The 13,421-nt window shown below is 39.9% G+C and overlaps 1 protein-coding gene across 1 annotated transcript in view; it reads right to left on the bottom strand.

Annotated features, from left to right (window-relative positions):
• The window catches only part of LOC139392411 (transient receptor potential cation channel, subfamily N, member 1), a 40,110-nt gene that overhangs the window by 9,911 nt on the left and 16,778 nt on the right, over nucleotides 1-13,421 (bottom strand). Inside the window, exons 18-23 of the mRNA XM_071140384.1 lie at nucleotides 13,224-13,322; nucleotides 12,541-12,747; nucleotides 9,922-10,023; nucleotides 9,565-9,663; nucleotides 9,303-9,452; nucleotides 8,955-9,062 (exon numbers count right to left, since the gene is read on the bottom strand). Of these exons, the coding sequence (XP_070996485.1) occupies nucleotides 8,955-9,062; nucleotides 9,303-9,452; nucleotides 9,565-9,663; nucleotides 9,922-10,023; nucleotides 12,541-12,747; nucleotides 13,224-13,322 (765 nt within the window). The remainder of the gene's footprint in view (nucleotides 1-8,954; nucleotides 9,063-9,302; nucleotides 9,453-9,564; nucleotides 9,664-9,921; nucleotides 10,024-12,540; nucleotides 12,748-13,223; nucleotides 13,323-13,421) is intronic.

The following is a 13,421-nucleotide window of genomic DNA, read 5'->3' as shown; positions in this document are numbered from 1 at the left end:
TCTCGGTTTCATCAGACCAGAGAATCTTGTTTCTCATGGTCTAAGAGTCCTTTAGGTACCTTTTGGCAAACTCCAAGCGGGCTGTCATGTGCCTTTTACTGAGGAGTGGCTTCCGTCTGGCCACTCTACCATAAAGGCCTGATTGGTGGAGTGCTGCAGAGACGGTTGTCCTTCTGGGAGGTTCTCCCATGTCTACAGAGGAACTGGAGCTCTGTCAGAGTGGCCATCGGGTTTTTTTTTAAATTATTTTTTCTCTTTTATTTTTTATTTGTTACAAAAAACACAAGGAAGGGGTAACATTAAAGTATTAGAACATGATGGACAAACAATACAGCATCAAGACACTATCAAACATGTATCAGTCTTTCCGCAACAGAGCCATCCTTATGTATGAGGGTGTGTGTGCATGATAGTGATATAAAATATATGTCATAATTTCCTTTTTCATGATCATAATCTTGTGAAACCCGAACCCTCCAAGATCCCCCCACAGTTCCCCAATAGCTGTCCCTCAACCATTCGTGACCCCTACCACAGCCCCCCCACCCCGGAAGAAAAATAAATAAAAATAAGATAAAATAAATTCCATTCCATTCCCCACCCCCAAGAACCCCCCAATGCACCAACAACCAAGAGAATGAACTAAAGAGAAATAAGGCAAAGACAGAAGAAAACAGCAAACAACAATGCAAAAAAATAAAACAAAATAATACATTTAAAACAAAGGACATCAAGGACAACTGAAATCATAACAGCAATGCCTACTTTATATGTTTGTGTGCATGTCTGGCACGATTACATGTATGTGTGTGTTCTTGTATGTGTTTATTTGAATGAGAGTGTGTGTATATGCATGTGTACAAACACCTGCACGGCATCAGCCTCAGGCAAACTGGCATTAGTTGTAAAAACGCTGCCACTTAGTGTCATTCAAATGTACTTTTATTATGTTTTATTTAGACTTTTTTGCCCTTTATCTTTTGACCATCATTCTCTCTCTCACACAGCAACTCCACTCCCACTTGTCTCCAATTCCACATACCAACCCTCAGCTTCTCTCAGTCCATCCCATCATTCTCTCTCACACAGCAACTCCACTCCCACTTGTCTCCAATTCCACATACCAACCCTCAGCTTCTCTCAGTCCATCCCATCATTCTCTCTCTCACAGCAACTCCACTCCCACTTGTCTCCAATTCCACATACCAACCCTCAGCTTCTCTCAGTCCATCCCATCATTCTCTCTCTCACAGCAACTCCACTCCCACTTGTCTCCAATTCCACATACCAACCCTCAGCTTCCCTCAGCCCATCCCATTATTCTCTCTCTCACACAGCAACTCCACTCCCACTTGTCTCCAATTCCACATCCCAACCCTCAGCTTCCCTCAGCCCATCCCATCTATCTCTGCTGGCAACCCACTTAGTGTTTCTACGCAACACATATCTTTCAACTATGCTATGATGTTTAACATACAATTTCAATCTATCTAATCGAATAGAATTTACAGATTGCAAAAATCTCTTCCCAACTCTTTTGCAATCCTGTATGGCACAGTTGTCAACATCCTGGTCCTCAAATGAAACTGGTATACTTTCCTATTTATGCTATTTTTATTCCTACCCAGTTTTGATCTTTTATATTGGGCAGACAGACCAGTTCCCTACCTCTTCCCGCTGCCACCTGCTGTAAACAATTGGTTGAACTCTTGGATTGAGCAGACCTTCCCGTACAATTTTGATAACTCCATGAAGAACATAACTCTACCATTACAATTTACAATATCATTTAAGAACAAAATACCCTTTTCAAACATCTTTCCCATAAATATAGGTATTTTATCAACCAGTACATTTGAGTTCAGCCATAATATTTGTTCTATTTTTTCAGGGGGATGGAATTGAAATTGTAGCCAGCTCTGCAATGCTTGTTTGAAAAAGACAGATACTTGGAAAAAAGTATAATTTTCAATTAATCGAAAATGAGACATGGCAATCTGCACAAAGGCAAAAATGCCATTTTAAACAATGGATGAACTTTTCTTATTAATCTACTTGAGAACCATTTAGGGTTCAAATAAAACTTTTGAATGAGTGAAGCTTTTAGAGAGAGGTTTAGTGCTTTTATATTTAATAATCTCAACCCACCCAATTCATATTCATTATATAGATAAGCTCATTTTATTTTGGCTGGTTTAGCGTCCGAGATAAAGCTAAATATTTTTTGCTCATATGATTTGAAAAACTAATCATCAGGAGTAGGCAGCGCCATAAGTAAGTGAATAAACTGAGATATGACTAAGGAGTTAATCAGGGCAATTTTTCCATAAATAGACAGGTATTTATCCCTCCATGGATGCAAGATCTTGTCTATTTTTACATGTTTTCTATTGAAATTCATTGTGGAGAGCTTATTTATATCTTTTGTGATATGAATACCGAGTATGTCTACTTCACCATCATCCCATTTTATAGGTAAGCTGCAAGGTAATGTAAAAGTTTTTTTTTTAAGGATCCAATACGTAATATTGTACACTTATCATAATTAGGTTTTAGTCCAGAGAGTACAGAAAAGTTATCTAGATCTTTAATGAGACATTGCAGGGATCTAGCTTGCGGACTTAACATAAAACTTGAGTCATCGGCATACATGGACACCTTTGTTATTAAGCCTTGGATTTCTAATCCTCTAATGTTGTTATTGGATCAGATTTTAATAGCTAGCATTTCGATTGCCACAACGAATAGATATGGTGACAGCGGAGACCCTTGTTTAACGCCTCTTGACAATTCAAAACTCTCTGAGAAGTAGCCGTTATTTACTATTTTACATCTGGGGTTGCTATACATTATTTTTACCCATTTTATAAGAGAATTACCAAAATTGAAAAAATCCAGGCATTTATAAATAAAATCCAGTCTTACTTTATAAATGCCTTTTCAAAATCCGCTATAAATACCATTCCTGGCTTCGTATATGTTTCATGATGTTCTATTATTTCTAGTATTTGTCGTATATTATCTCCAATGTATAGTCCATGTAAAAAAAACTGTCTGATCAGGATGAATAATACCTGGTAAAACCCTTTTAATTCTGAGTGCTATGCATTTTGCTAGTATTTTTGCATTACAACATTGAAGTGTAAGGGGCCTCCAGTTTTTTTTAGATAGACCGGGTCTTTATATTTGCTATCTGGGTCTTGCTTTAATAATAGAAAAATCAGACCTTCCTGCTGAGTACGTGACAGACTACCGTTTCTATAGGAGTAGTTAAAACAATCTGACAATGGAGCTTTAGGTATATCAAAAAATAGTTGATATACCTCTACCGGTATGCCATCAAGCCCTGGGGTTTTCCCAGACTGAAAGGATTTAATAGCCTCAAAAGGTTCTTCCTCTGTAATTTGGCCTTCGCACTAATCTTTCTGTACATTTGTTAATTTTCAATTTTTTTATATTATTTGGAAATAATTTCTTACCGTAATCTTCATTCAGTGGGAGAGGATGAGACGGAAAAGAGAACATCTGCCTAAAATAATTAGCTTCCTCTTTTAAAATGTCATTCTGAGAATCATAGATGACTCTTCAGATGTGTCTTCAGTAACGAGTTTCTGCAAATTCTTATTGTTAGCGTTCCTGTATTGGAGATTCAGGAAGAATTGTGTGCATTTTTCTCCATATGTTCTTAGTTTTTCCTCTAACTTATTTTGTATCTCTGTAGTATTTTTATTGCTATCTACCTGTACTATTAGTTCATGGATTTCCCTTGTTAGTCTTGTTTCTTTAGCCAGAAACTGCTTTATTATTATTATTATTATTATTTTTGATTAATATTGAATTGAATGACCCCTGAATGTACATTTAAAGGTATCCCAAACAATAAGGGGATTTCCTGAACCTATATTATACTGGAAAATTCAGTTATAAATGATTTTGTCTTAGTTAAAAATAAGTTTTCCTTCAGTAAACTTTGATTACATTTCAATATCCCCGTCCACGTGGAAAATCTATAAGAGTTATGTGAAGGCCAATTAGATGATGATCCGATTGCATTCTGTCTCCTATTAAAACTTTTTAAGCCTTTGATGGAAGAGAGAAAGATACAAGAAAGTAGTCAAGACGACTAGCTTGATTAAGTCCCCTCCATGTATATCTCACTAGGTCGGGGTTTTATAGTCTCCAAATATCCACTATTTCTAATGTGTCCATAATATTTGTGATTTCCTTAAGTGACTGTGATGATAGTTTGTAGAGTGATGACCTTTACGGTCCATTGAGGTACTTAACACTGTGTTATAGTCTCCTACCATAATGATTAGATCATTTGTTGGATGTAAGTTCAATAAATTGGTATAAATGTTTTCGAAGAAGTGTGGATAATCCTGATTTGGAACATATAGATTAATGAGCCAAATCTCTTTTTCATCCAATTTCATATTCAAAAGGATCCACCTTCCTTGCGAATCATTCCTGATTATTTGCACATTCAGATCGACATTTTTGTTAGTTAATATCATCACCCCCTTTGAGTTCCCTTGTCCATGACAGAAAATTATTTCACCACCCCATTCCTTATTCCACACAACTTCATCTAAGGATGTAGAGTGAGTTTCCTGTAAACAGTATATGCTATATTCCTTTTGTTTTAGCCATCTAAAGACTGATCTTTTTTTATAATCTGCCAAACCGTTACAATTATAACTAGCTATACTTATTTCACCCCTTACCATAACTAGATACCATTCTCAGGCTAAATGGACCATAATTAGTGCTTGTAAAGTTATTGCCATTAGAGGTATTATTAAGGTCAAAACTAGAGCTTTCAAATGTCTGATATTTAGAATTCAAGAAATAGGTTCTAGCAATATTTATTTTATTCCCTTGCCTGTTTGCCTGTGAGCCAATGTTAGAAAATTGAGACAAATTATGTGTGTAACAAATCTGAGTAGGTTGATGTGTACGATATTGGAAATGATATAAGGAGAGTGTGTATGATGTCTGTATAAGAGTAAGACTATAATGTGTGATGTCCAAATAAATAATAACTCTGCCAATTTGCATGTTTCAGTGTCTATGTGTAACATGTAGTGCGTATAGCCTTAATATTCATAATTAATATTCATAATTGTAATCCATATCGTATCACCATCATAGTTGCATCATAATTACCATAATTACATATCCTAGCATTTCCATAGCAATTAACGTTTCACATGATCATGAAAGAGACCTTGCATTACTCAAGAGACGGCTTCACTACAGTACAAATGTATTCCGTACAATTTGTTATTATTCTTCAATGTCCCTATTTTGATATCTTCCCCTTGCTTGTCGTAAGCATATATAAACTTGAAGACAAATACATAAAAAAGATAGACAAACAATAAACACATTAAATTATAAAACAGTTCTCGACAATAGAGAGAGAGGGAGAGAAGAGAAGAGAAAAGAGAGAAAGAGAGAGTGAGAGAAGAGAGCAAGATCAGGTGTGTGTATGTATAAGTCTGTATGTGTAAGCAAGCATGCAGTTGAGTATGTGTGTGTTCATATCCACTTAATAATGTTTCAATATTTTAAACAGTTCGCATACCTTCTTTTTTTTCATAATCTGAAGTCTCTGTAGAATTTAGTACAGCCACAGTGTTATGGAGCTGTCTCGGAATAGCTGTCCATCTATAAAGACTTTGTCCACAATGTTAAAGGCACGCCTACCATCCATCCTTTGTTGTCTTTGTACCGGATACAGTTTGTTTATCTCCTTTGGAAATTGGTCATTGAGACCGAATTTGGTCCCTTTAAGCTCCCTTCCCCTGCTTTTGATCAGCTCCTTTGGTTGGTAGTGTTCAAATTTTGCAATGATCGGTCGGGGATTCTCAGAATTCTCTGTCTTGTAGCTCCGAGCTCCAAGTCTGTGTACTCGGTGGAAAGCCACCTTGTTTACAGTCTCTACAGGAAGTTTCAATGCAGATTTCATGAATTCTCTGATGGCACCCTCTGGATAATTGGATGTGTCCTCAGGAATACCAGAAAAAAATAGATTTTCACGCATGCTACGACTTTGTATGTCTAGTAGCGTCTCCTTCATCACCCTGTTACCCTGAGTAGACAATCCATGTTGGAATCGTGTATTTTTACCTTGGCTGTGAGTGTCTTGTTTTCTATTTGGAGCTTGAGACTTTCACTCTGGCTGAACTCCAAACTCCCCCTCATCCCTGCTACCTCCTCACACAACTTTTCCATTGTTGCATGGATTCCAGCCAGAGCACTAGACACTACCTCAATGGTAAGTAAATCGTCCGTCTCTGTAGATGAATCTGTTTTTCTTTATTTTGTCGGGTTAAAGGAGTATGTTGTTCCTCCATAGCGTAAAGCTGTTGGTACTCGTCGATTGTGAAATCCTTAGTAACAAAACTTTAGTTCGGATTAAAATCAATTTAATGAAAAAGTTTGGATGTAAACAACAAACTGAATGTAGACAATACAGTGTCCTGTTGCGCGCTCTGATTTGGCCATTGGGTTCTTCGTCACCTCCCTGACCAAGGCCCTTTCTCCCCCGATTGCTCAGTTTGGCCAGGTGGCCAGCTCTGGGAAGAGTCTTGGTTGTTTCAAATGTCTTCCATTTAAGAATGATGAAGGCCACTGTGTTCTTGGGGACATTCAATGCTGCAGACATTTTTTGGTACCCTTCTCCAGATCTATGCCTCGTCACAATCCTGTCTCGGAGCTCTACGGACAATTCCTTCGACCTCATGGTTTGGTTTTTGCTCTGACATGCACTGTCAACTGTGAGACCTTATATCGACAGGTGTGTGCCTTTCCAAATCATGTCCAATCAATTCAATTTACCACAGGTGGACTCCAATCAAGTTGTAGAAACATAACCCTAACCCAGGATACACCTGAAAGCAATTTTGAGTCTCATAGCAAAGGGTCTGAATACTTACGTAAATAAGATACTTCTGTTATAAAAATAAAAAAAATGCTTTGTCATTATGGGGTAATGTGTGTAGAGTGATGAGTTTTTTATTTATTTAATCCATTTTAGAATAAGGCTGTAGCTTAACAAAATGTAGAAAGGCAAGGGATCTGAGAACTTTCCGAATGCACAAGCAATGGTCATCACAATTTTTATTCATTATTTTTTATTTTTTTGTGTTACTTTTACCCCTTTTCTCCCCAATTGCTAGTTACAGTCTTGTCTCATTGCTGCAACTCCCGTACGGACTCAGGAGAGGCAAAGGTCGAGAGTTGTGCATCCTCCGAGACACAACCCAACTAAGCCGCACTGCCCACTTAACCCAGAAGCCAGCCGCAACAATGTGTCAGAGGAAACACTGTGCACCTGGCAACCATGTCAGCGTGCACTGCGCCCGGCCCGCCACAGGAGTTACTAGTGTGTGATGGGACAAGGACATCCCTGCCGTTCAAGCACTCCCACAACCCGGACGACACTAGGCCAATTATGCTCCGCCCCATGGGTCTCCCGGTCACAGTCAGCTGTGACAGAGGCTGGACTCGAACCCAGAATCTCTAGTGGCACAGCTAGCACTGTGATGCAGTGCCTTAGACCACTGCCCCACTCAGGAAGCCATCACAATTGTTAAAAGGTTTTTAAAAACTTCTCTGTCTAGGTCTATCTGTACTCACCTTCTCTGTCTAGGTCTACCTGTACTCACCTGTTCTGTCTAGGTCTACCTGTACTCACCTGCTCTGTCTAGGTCTACCTGTACTCACCTGTTCTGTCTAGGTCTACCTGTACTCACCTGTTCTGTCTAGGTCTACCTGTACTCACCTTCTCTGTCTAGGTCTACCTGTACTCACCTGCTCTGTGTAGGTCTACCTGTACTCACTCTGTCTAGGTCTACCTGTACTCACCTGCTCTGTGTAGGTCTACCTGTACTCACCTGCTCTGTCTAGGTCTACCTGTACTCACCTGCTCTGTCTAGGTCTACCTGTACTCATCTGAGCTGTCTAGACTGCCTCATTAATTCATTACTGTTGTTGTCACGTTCTGTTGCAACAAGTGTGTCAATAGGATACCCTCAGATTAAAAATCAACAGGCTTGGCTCTAGATTACACCTATCTATACATACTTTACATTGTTTGTGAGATCAGACATAATATCACTATAATCCAAGTGTTCATTTTTGGAAGTTACTTTCATTTTAGTGCATCTAATTTGTAAACATTTCAACTGTATGAAATTATTACTTTTTTCAATTCCACAAAAAATGAATTCCACAATTCTTCTCTTTCTTCTGATGTAAGTGCCGAGATGATGCATTAAATCCCATATGGGATTATTGGATTCTTGGGATTCTGGATTCTTATAGATGCAACAGAAAGACAACGTATTCCATTGAGCCCATTTCAGCCATTACCAGAGTGTTTTTGACAAGTTATTACAAACATTTCTGCGGTCGTAACGTTAACGGGAAAAACGACTGGCAACGATATGAAGAGTAAAAGGAAAGCAATCAATCCAGCGAGATGCCCAGTCTTGCAGTCAAATTACCAAATTGCCCTCTAGTGGCCTCATGGAGGAATGTTATTAATATTTTTCATAATTTAATTAAAATACTTTTCTTATCTTTTTTTTCTCCAGAAAATCCTATATTTGAGTTTTCTGTGATTTACATAAAGAGTAATATTGGGATGCAAACTAAAAGTTGTGTATATTTCAGCTCTATATGTATATATACTTTTTAAGCCTATAATCATTTGTGTGAGGTGTAAACTTTTGTTTCAAAGTAGATTTATTGAAGACTACCAAGAAACACTCTGTGTGACCCTGATTTAGCCCACTGCAGTAAAAGGTTAGTGGATTAGTGCACCCATCAAACACTGGAAATTGATGCCTGAAAAAGACAGATCCTCAGGTGGGCGGGGCATGCACATTGCTATATGCACACATATTCACTTACGCGCATGCACACACACGAAAAGAGCTTACCTGTATGTCTGTCACTTTGTCTGCCTGTACACCAGGGGAATTGAGCAGCAATCTCACCACACTCTCATGGCCAGACTGGGCAGCCAGGTGCAGGGGAGTGTATCCTGACTGGAACACACACACACACACACACACACACACACACACACACACACACACACACACACACACACACACACACACACACACACACACACACACACACACACACACACACACACACACACACACACACACACACACACACACACACAATGAAGGACTTTTTATGAAGGACTTTTATTCATGGGGGAGGACTGTTGATTTTCTGGTCATAAGTGAGTTGTGGGGTACTATAATGTTACCTACCTCTGAAGGGGGCTGCTGCACTGGTATTCCCTCCCTACTGTTGCTGTTTGGGATGTCACTGCGCATGGTGGCTGGCACCTTGGTAAGGATCTCTGAGACAAAGTCCACCTGACCAAAACGGGCTGCTACATGCAACGCAGTCAACCCTGTCTGGGATCATAGTTACACATCAAATCAACATACCTAAACAGTAGTTAACTTAAAAATAGTTAACATAGTTAGTTAGTTAACATTTTCTAGTTTTAAGAGTAGGGACAGATACCTTGGAGCTGGTGATCTTAAAGGAGATGCTTCCCTTCAGCACGTCCATGATGTGTGTGTGACCGTTCTTGGCTGCCAAGTGAATGGCTGTCATCCCTTCCTGGGAAGATGAGAAAGTTGATAAGCTTTTGAATGAATCGATCTGAGCTACTTTTGAATGAATCGATCTGAGCTGCTTTTGAATGAATCAATCTCTGTTGAGCTATTCTTTACTGTAGACTGGGTTTTGCATGACACCCTAAAACTGAATTGAATAAATGTAGTTACAGTCAGTAACAGTGCATAATTTCTGGTCAGTCTGCAGTCAGTCTTTGGTCAGTCCCCCCCCAGGTGAGGTTGTGTTCTCTCCATCACTCACTGCGTCCTCTTCAGCTACAGACGCCCCAGCCTCCAGGAGGACCTTCACCACCTCGGTGTGTCCCCCAGCAGACGCCAGGTGCAGAGGACAGGAGCCATTGGTCTGGGGATGAAGGAAAGTGGACAGAATGGATAAAAAAAAGTCAAGCTGGTGACTAAGCTTATCAATCACCCCTTATCCCTTTGATAATCATATCAAATCAAATTATAATTGTCACATGCGCCGAATACAACAGGTGTAGACTTTAAGGTGAAATTCTTACTTACGAGCCCTTCCCAACATTGCAGAGTTTAAAAAAATATATATATATACATAGTAACACAAGAGGAATAAAATACACAAGAATAGAGCTATAAACAGGGAGTACCAGTACCAGATCAATGTACTGCTATTACAGGGAGTACCAGATCAATGTGCTGCTATTACAGGGAGTACCAGATCAATGTGCTGCTATTCCAGGGAGTACCAGATCAATGTGCTGCTATTCCAGGGAGTACCAGATCAATGTGCTGCTATTACAGGGAGTACCAGATCAATGTGCTGCTATTCCAGGGAGTACCTGATCAATGTGCTGCTATTACAGGGAGTACCAGATCAATGTGCTGCTATTACAGTGAGTACCAGATCAATGTGCTGCTATTACAGGGAGTACCAGATCAATGTGCTGCTATTCCAGGGAGTACCTGATCAATGTGCTGCTATTACAGGGAGTACCTGATCAATGTGCTGCTATTACAGGGAGTACCTGATCAATGTGCTGCTATTACAGGGAGTACCAGATCAATGTGCTGCTATTACAGGGAGTACCAGATCAATGTGCTGCTATTACAGGGAGTACCAGATCAATGTGCTGCTATTACAGGGAGTACCAGTACCAGATCAATGTGCTGCTATTACAGGGAGTACCAGATCAATGTACTGCTATTACAGGGAGTACCAGATCAATGTGCTGCTATTACATGGAGTACCAGATCAATGTGCTGCTGTTACAGGGAGTACCAGATCAATGTGCTGCTGTTACAGGGAGTACCAGATCAATGTGCTGCTGTTACAGGGAGTACTAGTACCAGATCAATGTGCTGCTGTTACAGGGAGTAATAAGGGAGTATTTTCTCTGTCACTTTCCTTTCTATGGCCAGCCAGGCCATTCATATTATAATTCATACACCGTTACAGTACTATGTTCCATTTCAGACAACAACATGTTGTGGAATTACTGGTCATGCTCTAGATTGGTTTATAAATTACCTATCAAATCGTACACAATGTGTAATGGCAGATGGTTGTAAATCTGAGTCCATAGAGGTGTGCTCAGGTGTTCCGCAAGGTTCTATTTTGGGCCCACTGTTGTTCATTTTGTATATCAACAACATTGGGGATCTTATTGAAACAGCGGATGTTCATTTTTATGCAGAAGATACTGTTCTTTATTCAAGTGGTAGTAGTTTATCTTTAGCTTTTGAAAATGCCCAAAGAGCATTTAACATCATACAACAGAATCTGTATGATTTAAAGCTGGTTCTAAATTCAGGTAAAACAAAATGCATGATATTTTCAAATGCCAGGCATGTTACTAACCATGTCATTGCTACATTGGCTGGACATACTATAGAGCAAGTTAAAGTGCACAAATATTTGGGTATGTGGGTTAATGATAAGCTGAGCTTCACTGTGCATGTAAAGAACTTTCTAAGGAAGCTCAAGCTGAAAATAGGTTTTTAATACCGGCATAAGGCTTGTTTTTCTTTGAGGCCAGGAAGGTGCTGGTACGATGTACATTACTGTCGGTTTTAGATTTTAGTGATGTTATATACATGCAGGCCTCAGCCACTACCCTGAGGACACTTGATTCAGTGTATCATGCAGACCTCAGGTTCATTACAAATCAGAAACGTCTAACACATCATTGTGATCTCTACAGTGCTGTTGGCTGGTTGTCATTGACCTTGCGTGGGTAAAATTGGGTAAAATGCCATTTTATCTCTGTTCTTTTTTAGTCAGGTGTGTAAATAAATATCAATTACGGTCCCATTCTGTTTTGCTTCTGACAGTACCAAAAATTAGAACAGGTCATGGTAGAAATAGTTTTAGTTACTTAGCTCTGTGGTCCTGGAATTCTCTCCTGAACACTTTAGAATTTGATGATCTAGTTTCGTTGGTGGAGTTGAAATACTCGATCGATGTATATATCATAGAAGAGTGTAATTGTTTTAGGGGGAGCTGTTTTTAGTCAAGACTTTCGTGGTTTTTACATAAAATGTTTTTGTTGTCCTGTATGTTTATAGTTTTGTTTAATGTTGTGTTAGTGTATGTAGGTTGTTTTGTCTGAAACGTTGTTCCCCCTCCTACTACTGGACCAGGTCTCTCTTGGAAAAGAGATGTTATCTCAATGAGAAAAAGGAGAAAAACCTGTATAAATAAAGGTACAATTCTAAATAAATTCAAACAGAGCAGCACTACTAGCAAAACCCCCCTGCCCTCTGACATTGTTGTGGAATGATTGTGTTATTCTATAACATTGTAATTCTCTATTGTTCTGTTTCCATGATACATTTTCAGCCAAGCACAGAGAAACACTACTTCCTGACTCCTTGTGACTCCTAAACCCTGACCTCTGACCTTGTTACTCAGCGTGGTCACTCCCCCCTGTTTGAACTTGAGCAGCTCCCTGATGACGGCCAGGCTGCCCTTGGCCGCAGCGATATGGGTGCAGGTGGCCCCCTCCACATTGGCCAGGGTGGCCAGCTCTGGACGGTGCTTCAGGAACAGCTTGACCACCTCAGAATGGTCGTTCTCTGCAGCCAGGTGGAGGGGCGTCTGGCCGTGCTGGGGACAAGAGAGACATAAATGAATGGAAGGACTGAATTAACCAATGAATGGGTGTTTTGGATGGGGGGATAGGCGGCCGGTAGCCTAGTGGTTAAGCGTGTTGGACCAATAACTGAAAAGTTGCTGGTTCAAATCCCAGAGCTGACTATGTGGCAAATCTGTCGATGTGCCCTTGAGTAAGGCACCCTAATTGCTCTGGATAAGTGCGTCTGCTAGGATAGATGAATGAATGATAGTTAAATGCAACCAGGGGGGAATCTGGCCATGCTGATAGGAAAGGCACAGGTAAAATGACGAAGAAATTAGACCAGGACTTTGTATGCAAAATGAGATTGTCGAAGTTACGACTACAGAGACATTTCCTTCAGGCAATATTTACATTTTAATTTGTCTATTTAGCTCGGACAAGATTTAAATAGACACAGACAGCCACACACAGACAAAGGCAGTGTCAGACAGAGAAACAGACTCACTATGTCTGTGGCAGTGATGTCTGCTCTGAGATGCAGCAGGCTGCTGCACACATCCAGCTGTCCACTGATGGCAGCGAGGTGGAGAGGAGTCTGCTTCGTCTGGGGGTCAAACATACACAGAGGTTCAGAACACCTTATTTCTCTTTATGGATCAGGAGTTTCTTAAGGAAGAGAAAGATACGGCAAGAGACTTTGCTA

The sequence above is a fragment of the Oncorhynchus clarkii genome, chromosome 32 (genome assembly GCF_045791955.1).
Source record: "Oncorhynchus clarkii lewisi isolate Uvic-CL-2024 chromosome 32, UVic_Ocla_1.0, whole genome shotgun sequence".
Lineage (NCBI taxonomy): Eukaryota > Metazoa > Chordata > Actinopteri > Salmoniformes > Salmonidae > Oncorhynchus > Oncorhynchus clarkii.
Note: the sequence above shows the minus strand (reverse complement) of the source record. Positions and strands in the feature narration are given on the sequence as shown.